The sequence below is a fragment of the Amblyraja radiata genome, chromosome 14 (genome assembly GCF_010909765.2).
Source record: "Amblyraja radiata isolate CabotCenter1 chromosome 14, sAmbRad1.1.pri, whole genome shotgun sequence".
NCBI lineage: Eukaryota > Metazoa > Chordata > Chondrichthyes > Rajiformes > Rajidae > Amblyraja > Amblyraja radiata.
Genome location: NC_045969.1, coordinates 32,664,170 through 32,686,116, shown reverse-complemented (window position 1 = coordinate 32,686,116; position 21,947 = coordinate 32,664,170). Strand labels below are relative to the sequence as shown.

The 21,947-nt window shown below is 40.6% G+C and overlaps 1 protein-coding gene across 2 annotated transcripts in view; it reads left to right on the top strand.

Moving 5' to 3' along the window:
• Positions 1-21,947, top strand: part of kdm6a (lysine demethylase 6A) — a 205,831-nt gene that overhangs the window by 103,838 nt on the left and 80,046 nt on the right. For both annotated transcript variants that reach the window (XM_033033054.1, XM_033033055.1), the window contains exons 7-9: positions 3,803-3,857; positions 9,691-9,725; positions 20,709-20,802. In XM_033033054.1, coding sequence (XP_032888945.1) covers positions 3,803-3,857; positions 9,691-9,725; positions 20,709-20,802 — 184 coding nt within the window. The remainder of the gene's footprint in view (positions 1-3,802; positions 3,858-9,690; positions 9,726-20,708; positions 20,803-21,947) is intronic.

The window sequence follows — 21,947 nt, the reverse complement described above, 5'->3', positions numbered from 1 at the left end:
ACGTCCCAGTCAGAAAAATGAAATCCTTACTTGCAGCAACACAACAGAATATGTAAACATAGTACTCTATAAACACTGTTATAAACGAGATAACAAAACAGTGTATTATATATGAATATATATCTATACACACACACACACACACACACACACACACAAAATTTCCCTCCTGGGATTAATAAAGTTCTATCGTATAGTATCGTGAGTGTAGGAAGGAACTGCAGATGTTGGTTTAAACTGAAGATAGACACAAAAAGCTGGAGTAACTCAACAGGTCAGACAGAATCTCTGGACAAAAGGAAAATATTACGTTTTAGGTTGGGTCTGAAAAAGGTTCCTGCACACCTTTGGAATGTGGAAGGAAACACGAGCATTCGGAGAAAATCCATGTGATCAAAGGGAAAAGGAGTAAACTCCATACAGACAGCACCCATATTCAGGATCAATTCCAGGTCTCTGGCAATTTTAGGCAGCAAATTTATGGCCAATGTACTGCCCCATAGACTTGAACTGAATTAAAACATACAGTAGCTGTAAAGGGGGATTTTGCGCCACTTAGAGATTTAAGACTGAAAGTGGATAGTTTCTTTTTTTTTAGTAACCAAAGTTATCAACGTATATTTTTTTGTGTGTTGGAAAATAAAATATAGTGGCACAGCTGGTGGACTTGCTGCCTCACACGCCAGAGATCTGTGTCCAATCCTGTCCTCGAGCACTGTCTATGTTGAATTTGCACATTCTCCCTGCAAGCATGTAGGTTTCCTCCCACATCCCAAAGACGCATTGGCTTTGTAGGTTAACTTGTCTCTGTAAAATTAACCATAATGTGTAGGGAGTGGGTGAGGAAAGTGGGATAACAGAACTTGTGTGAATGGGTAGACAAAAACGCTGGAGAAACTCAGCGGGTGAGGCAGCATCTATGGAGCGAAGGAAATAGGCGACGTTTCGGGTCGAGACCCTTCTTCAGACTGATGTGAGGGTGCGGGGGGTGGGAAGAAGAAAGGAAGAGGCGGAGACAGTGGGCTGAGGGAGAGCTGGGAAGCAGAGGAGAAAGCAGGGACTACCTGAAATTAGAGAAGTCAATTTTCATACAGCTGGTGTGTAAACTGACCAAGCAAAATATGAGGTGCTGCTGCTCCTATTTACGGTGGGCCTCACTCTGTCCATGGAGGAGGCCCAGGACAGAAAGGTCGGATTCGGAATGGGAGGGGGAGTTGAAGTGCTGAGCCACCGGGAGATTTTGTTGTTTATTGCGAACCGAGCGGAGGTGTTGGACAAAGCGATCGTCAAGCCTACGCATGGTCTCACCGATGTAGAGCAGCTGACACCTGGAACAGCGGATGCAATAGATGAGGTTGGAGGAGGTGCAGGTGAACCTGGAAAGACGGCTTGGGTCCTTGAATGGAGTCAAGTGGGGAGGTAAAGCAACAAGTGTAGCATTTCCTGCGGTTGTATTGTATTGTATTCCTTTATTGTCATTCAGACTTTTCAGTCTGAACGAAATTTCGTTTTGCCTTGCAGTCATAACATAGAATAAAATAACAAAACACACAATAAGCACAGATTTAACATCCACCACAGTGAGTCTACCATGCACCTCCTCACTGTGATGGAAGGCAAAAGTCTTAAAGTCCTTGTCTCTCCCCTCCTCGTTCTCCCTCTGCGCTGAGGCGATCCAGGCTTTCCGATGTTGGGACCCCGCCGGGTGATGGTAAGTAAGTCCCGCGGCTGAATCCGAGCTCCGCGAACGTGCCGATTCAAACTATGCGGCCCGGGGCGGTCGTAGCTGCCGAAGCTGCCACCCTACAGTCCAGCGGACGAAGCCGCTGTTGCGGGAACGCCGGAGAACCGGTCACCAACCGACGATGTCGTCCACTGGGCCCGCGGCCGAGCCTCCAAGGCGCCGAAGTCAGGCCGCCGCAACGCCACCACAGCCCCGAACTCGGCCAGCCTCCCGTTGTTAAGTAAGTCCTGGCTCTGCCTCCGGAGCCTCTAGGTCGGTCCCAGTTGGAGGCCGTCAGCTCTGCGATTAGGCCTCAGCGCAGACGGAGACGGGGGATACGACAAGAAAAGGTTGCATCCACCCCCGAGAGAAGAGACTAAAAATAAGTTTCTCCCATCCCCCTGCACATACACTATTAAAATAAAATGAAAAAAACTAAAACAGCAGGACAAAAGAAAACAAAAAAAAGAAAAGACAAACGGACTGCAGGCGAACCGCAGCTGCAGGGCAGCGCTGCCCCTTCCGGGAAAGGGAAGGGAAGGGAAGGGAAGGTGCCAGGAGAGGGGTTGGTTTGGGTGGGAAGGGACGAATTGACCAGGGAGTTACGGAGGGAGTGGTCTCTGCAGAAAGCCGACAGGGGAGGAGATACATAGATACATAGAAAATAGGTGCAGGAGTAGGCCATTCGGCCCTTCGAGCCTGCACCGCCATTCAATATGATCATGGCTGATCATCCAACTCAGTATCCCGTACCTGCCTTCTCTCCATACCCCCTGATCCCTTTAGCCACAAGGGCCACATCTAACTCCCTCTTAAATATAGCCAATGAACTGGCCTCAACTACCCTCTGTGGCAGAGAGTTCCAGAGATTCACCACTCTCTGTGTGAAAAATGTCTTGATTGGTGAATATGTTTAGTTTGTGACTTTATTTGAAGCAGAAATAACATGTGAATGCTTCATTGACCATAATTCTGACTCGTAACTACGCACTTCGTCCGAGCACATTATCGCACGTGTCATGCAAGCCGTCTTAAATGACCACCTAAACTGTCATTTGGCAACTTAAAAAGCTGCCTAGGTTGCCCGGCTGGCAACATGGAAAAAAAGTTAAGCGAGAGCCCTATGTTCTCATAAGTCACAAGAGTAAATTAGGCCATTTGGCCTAGCAAGTCTTCTCCACCATTCAATCATTGCTGATCTATCTTTCCCTCTCAACTCCATACTCCTGCTGTCGCCCCTTTCTGTCAAATAGCTACTTGAGTCATCTGTTCATCACCTAGTTTATTTGTATCTTTTGGAAGAAAGTTGCTGGAATAATAAGACAGTCGAAGGTTTAAAGCAAATACTTAAAAAATCGTGATCAAAATGTAAACTCCAAGTCATTCACTTACAGCAGCAGCTCATTATGTTTATTTAAATAAAGATCGCAGCAGATTGTAATAAGACCAACTCTGCAGTCGTAGCAAATTAAGAGCAAAAGAAAGCTTTTGGGAATGCTAATTTGAATGAAATCACCAAATGTCTAAAATTGATTTTTTTTTAATTCTGAAATTCTAATTCGTGTTAAAAGCATCTTTGTGTGAGGCTAACAGGAGACCAAATATGTTGGAGTAATTCAGTAGGTCAGACAGCAGAAGAACATGAATCAGTGACATTTCGAGTCAAAATGACCTCCTTTTTCCTGCATTGTTCCATACTTGGAAAATGCTTGCATGGGTTGTTCTACAAGTTCAGCAAAGTAGATTAATTTGGGATGTTTCCAATGTATTTTCTGGTTCCTTTGCTAGAGTTCATTGCTAAAAGCAGGGCAGCTGTGATATGATTTTACAACATTTTGTAGAACACTTCTGAGTTGTTTTCTTTGTAATGCATTTTGAATATGGTTATTAAAGATGTACTTATTTGCACAGCATCAACTTTATCTTTTGTTCCTGCCAGTTGTAAAGAAGATAAAACATTCGCATTTTATTTTAGAGATGTTTTTTACTTCTTCATTAATTGAAGTGTTCTTTCTCATTTATGATTAATTGATGTTTATATGGTGGCATTAAATTGATATCGTTTCTTTTCTCCGGCAGCATTTTCAGTTGGCATTGATCGATTCCAACCCTTGCACTCTGTCCAAAGCAGAAAGTAAGTACTTTTTACCAAATTCCTTAAGATATTTTGTATTGAGTTCGGAAAGTGTAATTTATCTTTATCTTTATATGACAATCAAATAAAATCGAGTTTTGTGCACGTAATTTAGTATTCCATATAACAATTACAGCACGGAAACAGGCCATCTCGGCCCTTCTAGTCCGTGCTGAACACTTACTCACCTAGTCCCATCTACCTGCACTCAGACCATAACCCTCCATTCCTTTCCCGTCCATATATCTATCCAATTTATTTTTAAATGATAAAATCGAACCTGCCTCCACCACTTCCACTGGAAGCTCATTCCACACAGCTAACACTCTCTGAGTAAAAAAGTTCCCCCTCATGTTACCCCTAAACTTTTGTCCCTTAATTCTCAAATCATGTCCTCTTGTTTGAATCTTCCCTACTTTCAATGGAAAAAGCTTATCCACGTCAACTCTGTCTATCCCTCTCATAATTTTAAAGACCTATCAAGTCCCCCCTTAACCTTCTGCGCTCCAAAGAATAAAGACCTAACTTCTTCAACCTTTCTCTGTAACTTGGGTGCTGAAACCCAGACAACATTCTAGTAAATCTCCTCTGTACTCTCTCTATTTTGTTGACATCTTTCCTATAATTTGGCGACCAAAATTGTACACCATACTCCAGAATTGGCCTCACCAATGCCTTGTATAATTTTAACATTACATCCCAACTTCTATACTCAATGCTCTGATTTATAAAGGCCAGCACACCAAAAGCTTTCTTTCCCACCTTATCTACATGAGATTCCACCTTCAGGGAACTACGCACAGTTGTTCCTAGATCCCTCTGTTCAATTGCATTCCTCAATTCACTACCATTCACCATGTATGTCCTATTTTGATTTGTCCTGCCAAGATGTAGCACCTCACACTTATCAGCATTAAACTCCATCTGCCATCATTATCCACAACACCACCTATCTTAGTATCATATGCATACTGGCAATTATTTTATTTTATTTCCCCCAACTATGTCTCTAGATTTAGTGTTTATTTTTATTCAGTTATGGGCTGTGGGTGTAGTTGGCAATGCTCCATTTTACATGATATAGTTGTGTTGCGTTGTTTCTCTGAACTGCTGTAGTCAGTTTTGTGAAGACGGCATGGTATTTGCTATAATGCTAAATGTCAAGGGACAGTGGTGAGGTGATTTCGATGCTTTTATTGTTAGTTGGTACAATGTGAATTATACTTGCCACTTGTTGATGCATACCCGAATATTGTCCCAAGACAAGTCTTGTTGCTTCTTCTTGCTGGTCATAATTTTCCTCCTGCTTCCCAATGCCCATATTTACTGGGATTACATGAAGGATTGATCCCATTGTCCCTCTTCACTCTTGTATGTTGTGGTCAGATCCAAATGGCAACTTGCCTTCTGAATCATTTGTTGCTGTCTCTGTTCGTGCACAGTTTAACAGAAGCAAAATTGAGGTTGGAATTTGTCCTTGCGTCAAAGGTGTAAGTGATTTTTAATAGTCTTTGACAGTTCAGACAGTTAAAAACTCTTAGAGAGTACTAACGTTGTTTTCCAAAATAACAGAATTAACTGAAATATCCTAAAATGTTGTGAAATTGATTAAACGAAAAAGTTTCTTTCACTTTGCTTCTTTATCCGAGACCCATTATCCCCTTGAAACCAGCAATTCCATTGAAATCAATTGGGTTTCAAATCCTTTGCCAGGTCTGATATGGTGCCATCTGCTACTCACCACTCAGTACCTGGAAGTCTGGGACTTGCTTCCATTTATGTGGTTAAGTGCCATTGCTTTCCTCTGGAGCCAGTGACTACAGCCAACAGGATTAAACCCGTTATCTGAAGAATTGCAAATGGATTTGAATATTGTCTGACCATTAGCAAACATTGTTATTTCTGCCCTATTGATGGATGATAGGAAAGGCATTGATGAAACCGCTGAAGATGATTGGGTCGAAGACATTGCTTTGAATGTGGTCCCATGAATGACCTTCCATAATCAAGGTTCAAGGTTCAAATTTATTTGTCACATGCACCAATTAAGGCACAGTGAAATGAATTACCATGCAGCCATACAATTAAAAATAACAGACAATACACAATAGAATTTACATAAACATCCACCGCAGCATTCTTCACTGTGATGGAAGGCAAAACAGTTCAGCCAATCTTCTTCATTTGTTCACCTGTGGTCAGGGCTGAACCCTCCGTAGTCGCCGCTACGGACGGCCCGATGTGCAAGCACTCTCGTCGGGATGATCGAAGCTACGATGTCGGGACGGATTGAAGTTCCCGAATCGGCCACTTCATTACCGGAGACCGCGGCTTCAGGCCAGCGGTCGGAGCTCTTCTCCAGCGATCCCATATTTCCCCACCACCACCCCGCACATAAGACATACCGAGAGACATTAAAACAAACATTTGGACCTACTAAAAAAACAAAAAAAATGTTGAAATAACAGACACGCAGCTGGCGAGGCAGCCGACTTGCAGCGCCACCTGACCATGAACTTTGGTTTTAGCATGTTTCAAACCCACATAGAATGTTTCCCTTAATTAATCTTTTTTTTAGCAGGGTTGCTTGATCCCACACCTAGTTAAGATTTTGTTGGAAAAGTTTGGATTTATGACTTCTCAAGAGAATTAATTTGTAATAAATGAATTACAGGTTTACTGTGCTCCTTTTAAACTAACTGGAACCTCATTTGCAGTGCTCCCTTTAAACTCACCAGAGCCCAGTTTGCCATGCTTCCTTTAATCTTATTGGGTTTAAATTCAGTAAATCAAATCAACTAAAATCTGTATCAATCAAGTTTTCTTCACTGGTTTACTGCTCTAGTTTAATATTAAAAGTACTTTGTGCAGCAGTATTCCTCGTTTTTTTTCAACTCCAAACTCAGCATGTTTCATTGCAGCTTATGGGTGAATATCTAGAAACCATATGTGTGCCTTGGAAATGAGCATATAGAGCAACATTTACTGTAGATTTGAAGCCAGGATACAATTTAAACAAAAATTGCTTGTGAAGAATGAGCGACACCACAATAGTCATATGTTGAACTCTATTTAAATTGTAACTGTTTCCTGCCATTTTCTCCCATTGCACAAATATCTATTTGATCTATGTACGTTTCATCCAGAGAACTTCGATTGTGCATACTGTACTGTTCTATCAGGCTAATTGGTACAGTTAATCATAAAATTGCTTTGTAATATTTGACAATTTTATTTCAGTTCTAACCATAACAGCTATCAAATAGATCTTGCTGAAATTCAGAGCCATATAATTTTTAGCATTAACGACTCAGTTTGTGTATTTCAGAAAAATTATAAAACCTGTATTGTATTGCAGTTTGAAGTGTTGAAAAATGTGGATCTTCTGAGTAGGATGAAGATGGATAGTTAATCTTATTCTTCGATTCAAATGCATTGTTGAGCATAAGAGAGACAAACTGGTACCAATGAAATAGTTTTTGGTCTTCTCAGGATTTAAACTGTTCATATTTCCATTGATGCTTACTATAGATCAAAGTAGTGTAAAGTTATAATGCTTCTGCAGCAAATGGTAAGCGTTAATGGTTTTCAAATAATTCTCTGCTGATAACCCCACGTAAAGACTTGTGCACTTTGTGAGATGTGTTCCAAAGCGCATTCAATCTCAATTTGCCTCCATTTCTTTTCTCAGCGTGAATTGCAGTAATTAAAAAAATTGCACCTATTTTTTTGAGAGGTTAGTGGTGTGGTAGTGAATGTTGATCTTACCAACAATTCTGATGGCTCACAAAGGAATCAAGAGAATTAAATAGAATCTCTCCATCACCCCTCCCACATGGGGAGGTGATGTGATCTAGGAAAGGTTGATGGAAGCACCTGCAATATCAACATTTAGGATTTAATGGGAACTCACAGAAGAGCAGTGGAATTCAATGTCATCTGATAAAATGAACGGTTGTATTAACGAAAAACAAACGGCTGTAGGAACTCAGCAGGTCAGACAGCATTGGTGGCGGGAAATGGACAAACGTCATTTTGGGTTGGGCTCCTTCTTCAGACTTTTATCACATTGGCTTCAGTAAAACGGCTGTCCCATTTGGGCGACCTAATCTGCGAGTTTAAAAGAGTGTCTTCGACCTTCAAACTCGCAGCATGGTCAACACGTGGTCCTAAGAGGTCCCATGAGGTCGCTGGAACACCTTCATGCTCGAGGGAAGTTCCCGTATACTCGTGGTCTCAGCTAGGTCGCGGAAAAATTTTCAGCATGTTCAAAAATATTTTCCTCCAGTAAAATTTGGTCGGCATGGTTCTTTTGAACTCGTAATGCTAAATAAAATATCTTGCATTATAATTTATATTATAACTAGGATATTCTCACGTGGTTGGACTTCAGAAGGCTCGGTATCAGGGTTGTGGCTATGTTTACACCTGGAACAAGGGTGCAGAACTCTGTTCAATTTAAGCTCACTAGGTTCACTGGAAAATGTATTTTACTACTGTGCAACACTTAAAAAAAAAAAAATGTAAACAAAGTGTGTTATTAGGGATGACATCCATTTGTACAGGAAATCTGGCACACTGTCCTGAGGTTGCTGGTTTGTCAAGGTTCCACTGCATGAGAATTTTGCTCTACTCTTACATCCTGTCGTACCTTTCTCCTCATCCTGAAAAAAAGCACACGCCTTTTCCATTTTCTTTCCTAACTTAGCTGTCTCTGACTTTTTGTAATTAATGTGTTCTGAGTTTTGCTGGTAGCCTGCTGTTGTTTTAATAGTTTATCTCGCTTTGTACATACCCTAAAAAGCATCCTGCCCATCATATTCAATCCCTACAGCTTGCAGCTTGCTCCCATGTAAACCACAAATTCAGTTCAGCGTTGTTCTTGATACTGTTTGTTTTATTCACAAAGTTGTGGCTGACAGATTGTGTGCACTGCTTACTTGAAAAAAAACCCAATGGCACTCTGCAGCACTTTACCCACTGCTTACAGAAAACTGCTCTAAAGCCATGTGTGAACATTTAAATAAATCCTGCCACTAATTGCATGTCACTTTCACACTTACAATCCACCATTATGCAATTTGCCTTCCACCTGCTTTCCATCTCTCTCATTGCATTTACCATCTCCCCATATTCCAATAAAGATCTTGAAACATTAAAGAAAAATTGCCTCCTAGCATCTGCACGCCCTTGCTACATATTCCGCATGGAGGAGAATGATACTTCCTTGACTCGGCACTTTTAACAACACCATGAAAGGCACTATATAAATTCTCATCTTTGTGATTTGTGAACATTTATAATGTAAGGATAGAATTTTAAATTGATAGGCATCTAAAACATTTGATATGTAACAAAACAAAGGTTCAAATGTTTCTTTATTAGTCACATACACCTAGGTGTAGTGAAATTCTTGTTGCCAAGTGAAACATGTCGAAATAACGTGGATCTAAAAATACTGCATGCAATTGCATTATCGTTGAAATGAAAATCTTATTCTCAATGCCACTGAACTACGGTGATTGCATAATGTTACTTGAAGAATGATGTAGTCTCTGTGAATTGGTGATTATCAGCTTGGGAAATCTATTAGAATGTTTAGATGTCTCATTTGCAGGGATATTTCTATGCCAGTACCTGGCGCGTGAATGTTTTTTTTTCAGCAACTGTATGTGGACATTATTTTCATGAATGGATTTCAGTGGTTGTTTCCACATTTCTAGATTTCTGGTTTTATATTTGTCACCCCTGTCATTCAAGTATATGTGCACTATTTTAAATTGAATTGTTTAAAGTACCAACTACTAAAATTGATCTTTATTATTATTTGCAGTTCAGTTCCATGTTGCTCACTTGTATGAAATCCAGGTAAGTCATCCTCTTATCTGCCTTTTTAATGGTTCTTTCAATTTGCTTCTGGGTGAATTTGTGTGCCTAATCCAAGTATTGAGGATATTTGGGTGCATGTGAGTGACATTGATGAGGTTGGATATTGACAGGTTGCAAATGGGTGAGGAAGAGAATGATTTAAGTGATGATATTTGATTAGGGAAAATGAGTAAGGGTTATGTGGGAAGGGAGATGTATGGAGATGCATGGAGGAAGGAAGTGCTTGAGGAACGGAATGTGAATGAGGATGTTTGAGGAGTACAGTGCATGGGGAAGAATAAGTATTTGAAGATGTTTTGGCATCTGGGTGAAGGTGACCAAGTCGTGATCGGTGGTCATCAAAAGAAATGAATGATATGTAGTGAAAGGAAGCAGCCTTGGGAAAGGTGAGTGAGTGAAACAAGTGTGATGGGAGAAACACAACGATTATTGTATAGCATGAATAGAGGAGCAAGCAAGGTGTAGGGAAAGCCAGCCCAATTTGATGGAAGAGAGCAGGCTAGAGGAAGGTAAACTGGATTATACTTGCCAAGGTTCACTGCCACTGGTTAATTCACCAGGTTCTCTAGTTTTGAATTATTTCGTTATTCTTGTTTTCCTGTTTCCCTAGAAAAAAATATTCTCGCCACTAAGTTTGAATTCTCCTATCACAGAAAGCACACTCTCCAATCTAAAATTTAGCTGTTTCATACCCAAAATCATAAGTTTACCCATGTGGTCCTAGTTAAACGTATTATATGTTTGATAAAGTTTTGGAAATCTGCATTGGACCAGATTTAACATTAATTGACTCATTTACGTACATGATAATATAATTTCAAACCTATGCAGACTTTTCCTATTTTCATATGCATATAATTAAAAGTGTTTTAATCAATGCACTATAATTCAACATATGTCGAGTCATTTATTTGCCAATGGAATGATGTGACAGACATTAGATACGCATTTTGGTGAATTTTACGAAATCCACTTCTTTTCATAGCATCTGATACTGCATTCATGGAGGAAAGGATGAAATCTGTTGGAAGATTTTTGCAGACACTTGAAATTTGTGCAGTGTGATGTACAGGTGCACAACCTTTTATCCGAAAGCCTTGGGACCAGACACTTTTCGTAATTCGGAATTTTTCGGCTTTCGGATTGGGGATTTTTAGCGTAGATTTTAACGGCTGGCTCAGTGGTAGAGTGCTCGGCTCATATCCGCAAGGTCGCGAGTTTGCGCCTCGATCCCGGCAGTTACTCGATCGCGAGTTTGAGTCTTCAATGTAGTTTTTTCTTGCAGAATAGGAGATAATAGGGAGGGTTAGGCTGGGATCATTCTCTGCGAGATGATCTTAGTGCGGGAGACAAGTGTAGGAGAGGTGTACTGACTGTGTGGGTAGAACTTTGGAAGTGATTGCCCACCATTCTCAAAAGCCGCTGTGTCTCCCTGTCCCTCCAACTCCAGAGGAATCCGCTCCCCGATGGGCCGCTACGGCGACAAGTGGCAGTTCGTCCACAGCCCGAGCTGCACCACCCCAAGAACAAGACGTACCTTGCATACCATCAGCTTCTGCCCCTACGGGGAGCGTGTTCCTCTAGAGTTGGAGCGGGGCTGGGCTGGAGTTGCTGATCTGGGATCTCCGTGCTTGCAGTGGGCCTGGGGGTCGGTGTCCCGATGAGGGGGCGCAGCTCGGGCTGTGGGCGAACTGCCACTTGTCGCCGTAGCGGCCCATCGGGGAGCGGCTTCTGGTGGTCCTGACGTCTCTCAGTTCCTGTCCAGGGGGGTGGCCGGAGACGTCAGGACCAACAGGAACCCGCTCCCCGATGGGCCGCTACAGCGACAAGTGGCAGTTCGCCCACAGCCCGAGCTGCGCCCCCTCATCCGCAACCCGGGTTCCTCTGGAGTTGGAGCGGGGCTGGGCTAGAGTTGCTGCTGGCAGTGAGTCTCTGGGATCTCCGTGCTTGCAGTCGGTGTCCTGTTGGTCCTGACGTCTCCGGCCACCCCCCTGGACTGGAGCTGAGTGGGAACTGTACCGCCCTTGCCCCCTCCCTCTGCAACTGCAAACAACCCCACAGTTCCTGGCCGGAGACGTCACAGCCCGAGCTGCGCCCTCTCATCTGCAACCCCAAGAACAAGACGTACCTTGCACACCATCAGCTTCTGTCCCTACGGGGAGCGTGTTCCTCTGGAGTTGGAACGGGGCTGGGCTGCTACTGGCTGTGGGTCTTTGGGATCTCCGTGCTTGCAGTGGGCCTGGGGGTCAGTGTCCCGTTGGTCCTGACGTCTCCGGTGACTGGCACTGACCTGCTGGCATCGCCGACGTGAAGACAGTGCAAAGCCCCCGCACCGGTGCTATGGGCGGGGAGCTGGAGAGGGGAGGGAAGGGGTCACACACATGGCCGGGAAGCAGAGGGGTGTAGGTGAGGTGAAACTGAAGGGAGCGACAATCTGCTGCTGCCTGCCCGCTGAGTTAAAAAGTTCCCACGCAAGACTCACGATATACTGTGTATCGTGAGTCTACCGTGGGAACTTTTTAACTCAGCGGGCAGGCAGCAGCAGATTGTCAATTATTAACCCTCCCGCGCAATATACCCTCGCCTTCTCTTTTATGAATGGGGATTTAGTTCCCCTTTCTTCGAGGACCGACCGGAGGTTCCGCTGTCACCTCTGCGGGCCGCCCTCGTTGAACGTCTTCAAGGACCTTTCTTCAAGGACCGAAAAAATGTCCGCTATTCGGAGGTTTTCGTTATTTGGATGTTCGGATAAAAGGTTGTGCACCTGTACTTAGAAATATATTTTTAAATGTTAATGAAAAGAATGCTAACATTTTTAATGTTTACTGATTGGGATACCAGATTATCAAGCCTGACATGAAGAGTTTATGCTAGTGTATAAGAAACAGCAGGTCTATTAAAATATTCTATCTGAGATTGACTTGTCCTCTTTAAACGATAACTTCTAACATGGCCAGATGGTGTTAAAAGTTGTTCGAAGACTTTTTTAATATATCACAAAATAATATTTCAAAAAGATTTACTCCATAATGCACAATATTCTGTTTTTTAAATGGATGCCTTTTTTATATTGTTAACAATTTCACTTTGGAGCCATTCTTGTATTTATTGAAGCTCTATTTCTTCAGAAAACAAAGTTTACCTGCACTCATGGGGAAAGATAGCTGAGTCATCATTGTTACAGAACTTACTTTGTGGCAGTTGAAAATCTTAATCATTGCACTGTCTGAAAGGGTAGTGGTGTTTTATTACACGACAAAGACTGGAATAGAATGCAGACTTGCCTTGATAACATGATCAATATGGAAGGCCAGGTTTAAAAATGAAACTAAGTTACGATAATTAAAACTAAATTGCTGTATTAGAATGGTTAGTTTTAGTTTTTATTGCATTCCGTTTTATTTAAAATTCAAAATAAACATAATGTCGGAAACGCTATGGCTTAAGCTGCTTTGCAAAAGTGAAAAGAAAACTCTGTGTGGTTGGAAATTATGGATAGCCGTCCCAAAACCCATTATAAGCGCTAGAACTGTCTCTTGAATATCCGATGCAAACAATAATATTTTTGTGTGGAACAAGAAGAAATAGTCAAGTAAAAAACATAATCTTTGTACATATAATGCATATATATCTTGTTTTCCTGGGTATCAGCTTAGAAATGATTAATTAGAATTAGAGTTCCAAATAAGAATTAACTGGTTGAGAAAGTTCAAGAAACACTCAAGACATCCTTTATAACTATGCTCTTACATTTGATGCTTACTTGACAATTTTCTTGCCACTAAATTTAATTTTATTGCTAGTTTGCAGTTCCACAAGTACTATTTGCATTAGAATACTTCACAAAAAAAGGTAATTTTATGCCTGAACCTCAAATATGAAATTTAAATGGCTATTGATCAGTGTCTGACCTGACTCAGTATGTGGCTCCTTAAGAAGAAAGACTGCTGGTTGGCAGTCAGAAATGAGGAATTTTGTTTTTATATCACAAGATAAAATAGAGCATCTTAATGCTTTCTTACACAGACAGTCTAGTCTATATAAGCAGCTGTGTATTTCTAAAGAGAGGGTGAGTCTTTATCTCTGACTTTCAATATTTTTGATATCTAAATCCAAAGCGTTTATTTTTTCTTGATGACAATATATATTGTCCAGAAAATAAATTAGTGCAATAAATATAGCTGCTTTGTGTTGGGCTGATCGTATTACCTAATGTGCCATTCTACTCTGCTGGTAGTTGGTAGGATATTGTACAAAAGCATTGTTGGTGACATAAATGTCAAACACACAGATGTTTTTAGAGACCTGCCGAAGCATATGTATTATCTTTTTCTCCAATGAAACAATCTCACATTTTCCATTAGTATATGAAGGCAAACAAGATGGTTAAAGGACAGAATATTTTGTGTAGCTACAGATGTTTTCCCTTGCATTGTTTGCCATTTAAATTCCTCCCCCCCCATTGCCATACCGACCTGTCTGTCCTTGATCTCCTCCATGCCAGAGTGAGGTCACTTGCAATTTGGAAGAACAACACTCATATTCTGCTTGGGTAGCCAACAACCCAATGGTATGGACATTGAATTTTCCAATTTCAGGTAGCCCAGCCCCCCCCCCCCCCCCCCCCATCTACCAAGCTCGCCCCCTCCCCACAGACACACGCACCTTATTTTGATCCACTATCTTTAGCACTCAGTCCCTCCCACCTCCATCCGCTCATCACTTACCCCTTCCCTTCTGCCCACCATCCCTCCCTTTGGTTCTCCATTTCATTCTTCAACTTACTTTCTTATCGGATGTCACCATTTGTTGCCTTTTGTCGTCTCCACTTACTACCTTCAACCTTGGTTACCATTTCCACCCTTCTCTCGTCCCACCCTGACTCAGCTGCCAATCAACCTCTGCTTAGCTAAATCCACCGAACACGTACCAGGTTTTGCACCACCCCCTTCCTTTGCCTCTTTCTACCTCTATCTCTCCTCTCCAACCCAAAATATGAACTCCCCTTTGCCCTCCACAAATGCCATTTGATCTGTTGAGTTCCTCCAACACTTAGTTTTTGTTCAAAGTTCTAGAAATTGCATTCTCTTGTGCCTCATTAAATTTTAAGGCAGTTAAGAATAGGGATTAGTCTGGACCTTGGTGGAATGTACTAACACGAGGGAGGGTAAATGACAACATTATTTGGCATGAGATGTAGAGAGGAAATATTTGGGGTTGATATAAAGACCAGCTGATCAGAATTCTCGGTTGGTATGTTCTAGCAAGGAGGCAGTGCGAGGATATCAAGATAAGAAAAACATGGATGACACAAGAGGTAGCAAATTTGGTCAATAATAAAAAAGCAAGCATATGTCAGATTGAGAAAGATGAAGTTTGACAGGTCCATGAAGAAATAAAGCAAACAGGAAATAACTCAAGCAGGGAATTAGGGCCAGAGAATGTCATTGCCAAGTCAGATTAAAGAGAATCCCAAATTGTTTATGCATACATAAAAGACCAGTGTGTAACTAAGAGGGGAGGACCACTCACTGATTACAGGAAGGAATTTATGCTTGTTGTCAGATGAGGTAGTGAGTATGAAACAAGTACAGGTAGTTCTGCTAAAATGTATATTCCCATACACAAATTTCATAAAACATGAGTGATGAATTAGGGGAGACTAATTATACCAAGTGGGCCAAGTTGGTTATAAGGCTATTTCAATCAGGAACTAGAGATCTTTGAAAAGTTACTTTGTAAATCTCGCTTGGGATTAAAAAAAAAGTCTAGAGGGAAAAAAAATCTGTTTCTATGTAACCTTGTTGCAAAATCAGACATCATTGTCTCAAGGATATCATCAAAGGCCACTGGTGGACAATTGAAAATGACAAGCAATCACTTATGTTGGCAGTGCAATGAAACTCTGTAAAACAATATCTCAACTTTCAGTATTTTCAGCTTGCAACAATAAAAATATATTGTTGCTATTAAATCTTTAAAAAAAACTTTTATTGTTCGTCTGAAATTCTCCAGCCCTTAACACCCATACCCCATTGACACTTTTTTATAATGAGATTTTCTATAACGCAAGATTTCTTAGCAGAACAACCTGTACTTTGCTACACTATTCACCAAGGAGACAGACATGGGGATAGTGAGATCAAGAGGGTATACTAATATGCTAGGACATTTTGAGAGCCAGGAGGAGAAGATGTTGGATCTTGAAGAAGTGATGTCCGAAGGGTCTGGTGGATTCTATCCCAATTTATTGAGATAAGCAAAAGGCGAGATTGTTGGGGCTTATATGAAGACGTTTGTTTCCTGTCTAGCCATAGGCATGGTCCCGAAACTTCCCCAGCAGTTTTTAAATCAAAACTCGTCTGTTGGTATATAGTAGCGAAGCAAATCTTGCCCCATCATCACAACTACCCCTTTTGGTTACATTAACTCCCTACTCCCTAATTCCTCAAATGTCAAATTCTCATCCACATCTTTAAATCATGTAGATAAACACAAAATGTTGGAGTAACTCAGTGAGACAGAGCATCTCTAGAGAGAAGGAATGGGTGATGCTTTGGGTCGAGACCCTTCAGACGCAACGTCGCCTATTCCTTCTCTCCAGAGATGCTGCCCGTCGCGCTGAGTTACTCCAGCATTTTGTCTATCTTTAGTTTAAACCAGCATCTACAGTTTCTTCCTACACATTTCGTCTTTAAATTATATCATTGGTTTGGCCCTCAATTTTGCATTATCTCTGCTATGACTATGACAGCAATGACTATGTATCCCATAACTCTTTTGTGATATAGTCACAGGGGCATACCACCACCTGGAAGCTGCCTTTAGTGTCACTCACCACTCTGACCTGGAACCATAAGGCAGTGGTGATTCTAGAAGGTGGCACCACAGTCTTAACTACAGTTCAGAAAGGTGATAAATGCTATAGATTATATAAAAGTGAAAACATGGGTAATCAATGATGTGTGATTCATGGAAAAATGAGCGGTAGTGTAATTCATTTCACGTCAAAGAGCAATTTGGATTATCTCTAAAATTGACATGCAGAACTGATGTTAATCATCTCAAATTGCTGTAAAATCATAACTTGCAACAAGTGGTGTCACAGGAGTATTGCTTATTTATATAATATTACAATATACAAGCTAAATATTTGAAAATGATGTAGCACAAGCATTAAATTTACAAAAGTGTCACACAGAACTTTGATGCTTTAGAAAATCACAGTCACATGTGTAATTTTAAAAAATAGTCTGACCTCTTTGATTTGCCCCTTGTATATGTTAAATAATTTAAAACTTGGTGATAGAGTTGGAAATATTATTTCAAGAATGAAATGTAACAATATATGTTTTTGCTGCAATTTTATATGGATTCAAGAGCAGCAAAGAGTTTGGATTCTGTAAGAAATATGGACAGGGTTTGTAGATTCAGATTAACAAATAGAGAAACCATTTCAGGGTTACAAACATAGGAATAAGAATTTAAAAAAGCAACAAGGTGCAAGGCGCTTGATCTGTTCAAAGAATCACACAGACATATACGAGCTATATAACCCTCTGACCATCAAGCTAATCATATTTCACTCATGAAAGAGATGAGGTAATGTAAGCAAATCTGTTTGGAGGTAATGGTTCTCAGGCTCCTGTACCATCATACCAATGGTAGCAGCGAGATGATAGTGTGGCCAGGGTGGTGTGTGTCTTTGGTATTAGCTGCCGTCTTGAGGCAAAGATTCTTGTAGATCCCTTCGATGAGGATGTCAATATCAACGGTGGACCGAGCAATGTCCAACACTTTCTGCAACCTCCTTCAATCGGGCATTTGATTTACCGAACCAGGCCATGATGCAACCAGTTAAAATGTTCTCCACACTACTCCTGTAGAAATCTATTATAATTAAATGACAAAGCAACTTTTGGTAGGGATACCAAGAATTTAACTGCTTTGTTGAATATCGCGCATGGCATTTGTGTTAATAGAATCAAAGGAGCCCTTGATGTCTATCTGCAGTTTACATCGATTATTTGAATTTGCGATGAATTTGGACAATAATGGAAGAGCTCATACATGCTCCCTGCTGGAACAAACAAAGCCGCATTATATTCTAGACATCTTAGTTGTAGAATGCTGCATGTAGTTTGGCAACGGAACTATCTGGGGGGGAGGAGAAGTGAAAGGCAAGGTACAGTGCATTCAGAAAGTATTCAGATTCCTTCATTTTTCCCACATTTTGTTACATTATAGCCTTATTCTAAAAGGGATGAGATTTTTTTTATCATCAATCTCCACACAATAAAACAGGTGTCTCGAAATTTTTGCAAAGTAATTAAAAGGAAATAGCTGAAATATCACATTTACATAAATATTCAGATCCTTTACTCAGCACTTTGTTGAGGCACCTTTGGTAGCGATTACATCCTCGAGTCTTCTTGGGTATGACGCTACAAGCTTGGCACACCTGTATTTGGGTAATTTCTCCCATTCTTCTCTGCAGATCCTCTCAAGCTCTGTCAGGTTGGATGGGGAGCGTCGATGCACAGCTATTTTCAAGCCCCTCCAGACATGTTCGATTGGGTTCAAGTCTGGGCTTGGCTGGGCCACTCGAGGGCATTCACAGACTTGTCACAAAGCCACTCGTGCATTGTCTTGGCTGTGTGCTTAGGGTCGTTGTCCTGTTGGAAGGTGAACCTCCGCCCAAGTCTGAGGTCCAGAACGTTCTGGAGCAGGTTTTCATCAAAGATCTCTCTGTACTTTGCTCCGTTCATCTTTCCCTCAATCCGACTAGTCTCCCAGTTCCTGCCGCTGAAAAACATCCCCAGAGCATGATGCTGCCACCACCATGCTTCACGGTAGGTATGGTATTGGCCAGGTGATGAGATGTGACGCTTGGCATTAAGGCCAAATAGTTCAATTTTTCTTTTCACCAGACCAGAGAATCTTGTTTCTCATGGTTTTAGAGTCCTTAAGGTGCCTTTTGGCAAACTCCAAGCGGGCTGTCATGTGCCTTTTACTGAGGAGTGGCTTCCGTCTGGCCACTCTACCATAAAAACCTGATTGGTGGAGTGCTGCAGATATAGTTGCCCTTCTGTAAGGTTCTCCCATCTCCACAGAGGAACTCTGGAGCTCTGTCAGAGTGACCATCGGGTTCTTGGTCACCTCCCTGACCAAGGCCCTTCTCCCCCGATTGCTTTGTTTGGCCGGGTGGCCAGCTCTAAGAAGAGTCCTGGTGGTTCCAAGGTTCTTCCATTTAAGAATTATGGAGACCACTGTGCTCTTCGGGACCTGCAATGCTACAGAAATTGTTATATACCCTTCCCCAGATTTGTGTCTCGACACAATCCTGTCTCGGAGGTCTACGGACAATTCCTTTGTCTGCATGGCTTGGTTTTTGTTCTGACATGCAGTCAACTGTGGGACCTTATATAGACAGGTGTGTGCCTTTCTAAATCATGTCCAATCAATTTAATTTACCACTGGTGGACTTCAATCAAGTTGTAGAAACATCTCGGAAGCATAATCAATGGAAACAGGATGAACCTAAGCTCAATTTTGAGTGTCATAGCAAAGGGTCTGAATATTTATGTAAATGTGATATTTCAGTTATTTCTTTTTAATTACTTTGCAAACATTTCTAAACACCTGTTTTCGCTTCTTCATTCTGGGGTATTGTGTGTAGATTGATGATTAAAACATTGAATCCATTATAAAATAAGGCTGTAAGGTAACAAAATGTGGAAAAAGTGAAGGGGTCTGAATACTTTCTGAATGCACTATGTAAAATTAGTCAGACAATTATAAACTTTAAAAAATACTTTTTCTGAGTGGTGGCTATTGTTTCTTTAAATTATTTTGCTGTTGTGTTGAAACACTCGCAACAGTGCATGTGGCTTGATAGTTTTGTATATTATAATCTGAACTTTTTTGAAACTGCGTCTTTATTTAAAATGGTTAGTCCTGCGCATCAGAGAGAAAAAATATTAATTTTAAAAGCACTGCAGGAATTGATATTATCCAAATTTTAAACACAATGAGAATTACGGTAGAATAATCATTTTATTCTTTTCTGCAGAGAACTCACAGCTTTTACCCTAATTTTTACAATACATTGAGATAATGCACCTATATACTGTCAAATAGTGTACACACACACACACACACACACACACACACACACACACACACACACACACACACACACACACACACTCTTAAATAAACGTTGTAATTTCTATGTAGTTTGACGTATGCCTGCATACAGATTTGTTTTTTGCCAAATAGTTATATTTATGGCTAATAAAATGATTACTGCAAATGTATTTTGATTTTCTCCTCATTCCTACCATAATCTTACCAAGTTATTTCTGTCTGCCACCACCCCATGAGGACATTCGGGATTCCAAATTATGTCTCATTGCAAGAAAAATCTGTAGCCCATGCTATAAAGCTCAAAGGCTGGCAACATTTCAGTCAAGTTGCAGAGTCTTTGCTAATTTTAACTATTTTCTAAGTTATTATTTTGTTTAGCTCTGTCTGAAACCATTTTACAATGATTTCTAAAATAAGACATAACTTTTTAAATTTCATTTTGCTGGAGCCAAAGCTCTACTTTTTTTTTCATTTTAACCAGTCCATTAACCATTGACTTATTTTGCTTTGAGAGGTAGATGAGGAACACAGTGATGGACTACAAGTATGTTGTGAAATCCTTTTTTTGTCAGCCAAGGTCCCTTCCCCCTTGTTCCATGTTTTTTGTGGAACCCAGCTTTCCGGTCTGTGCAATTGATGTCATTGCTGTCACAAAGAAACTAAGGAAGTGTTCAGAAAAGCATCTTTCATTCTTGTACGTGCATAGTTGCAGCCCCGAGAATAAAAAGTTGTAAAAGTTTGTTGCCAAGAGCTTTAGGGCTGTTTCAACTTGCTTTAGACAGTTTTTTTTCTTCCCACCCCTCACAACTGCAGAGAAAGTACCGTGCTGCAAAGGAAGCCTACGAACAACTCTTGCAAACAGAGAATCTTTCCGCACAAGTGAAAGCAAATATTTTACAGCAGCTGGGTAAGTGTTTTTGTTTCATGTTCCTTGGTAATTGGGAATCAACAAATTTCTGTTGCATCCAAAATATGAAGTATCTATTGAAAGTATCATAAAGCATTGAATGTTGAGCTGTTCCTCTAGAATCAGAAGTGCTTTGTCACAGAATGCGGTCATTTGGTTCTATCAACTTTTTAGATTAATTTTAGTCATGCACAGAATCTTCAATACCGCAAACTTTGTTTGTTGCTAATATTTAAGAATTTTACATGTTATTTCAGTTGTGGGATCTATTACGTTCATAAGTCATTCATATTTCCTGAAATATCCAATTCAGGACTTAAATTGTGAACTGTGAAATAATGCCCAAGTGAATGCAATGTTGAGTGCTCCCTGGGTATAGTTTTGGGGGAATCCAAAACAACCAACCCATTTTGTAACCCTGTCTCTGGGCCTCTATATGACCATATCTGACCTGTTCCACAACCTTAAATTGCAATTTAAGTGATTTATAGCCAGATCCAGCTTAGTTATATCTACCAGTTAGAAATAGCTAGGAGGAATTAAATAAAAGTTTTCTTTTTGCAGTTATACTCTTTCATTTTGAATATTATTTTAGATAAACATAATACAACATTTGAATAAATGTTAGACTCCTTTGAAAGGAATGTGTGTATATGTACCGGGAGTTTTTTTCTTTTTCCTCAACTGCTTTTGATTTGGGTGAAAAAGGGGTTCTCCAAACGCATGTTGCTGATTTGTACATTGAAGAACTTGATTTAACAAAATTACAACTTCAAAATTACTCTCGTTTTCTTTTGCATTTAATGTTGCTAATGTGATGAAAATGATCTATGCAGCTAATCATTTAATAATAATTTGGATGTTTTTAATAAAAAAGTGTATTTCAGTTATGGAAAGGAAAATGCATAACTTAAATTAAAATGTGTGATCTACACAGGACTTCATGTTGTTAGCTTAAGAATACAATGTTTTTCATGATGTGATAACATCATTTGAAATAGGCAATTCATTTATAGCTGATAATTAACATATTTTTGCTGCCCTTATGATAAAGCAGGAAGCATGAGAAATATATTTTGTGAATTAATCCAATCCTGATTTTCCTTCAGTGATGGAGATCTTGAATTACTGTTGTTTATTTTCAA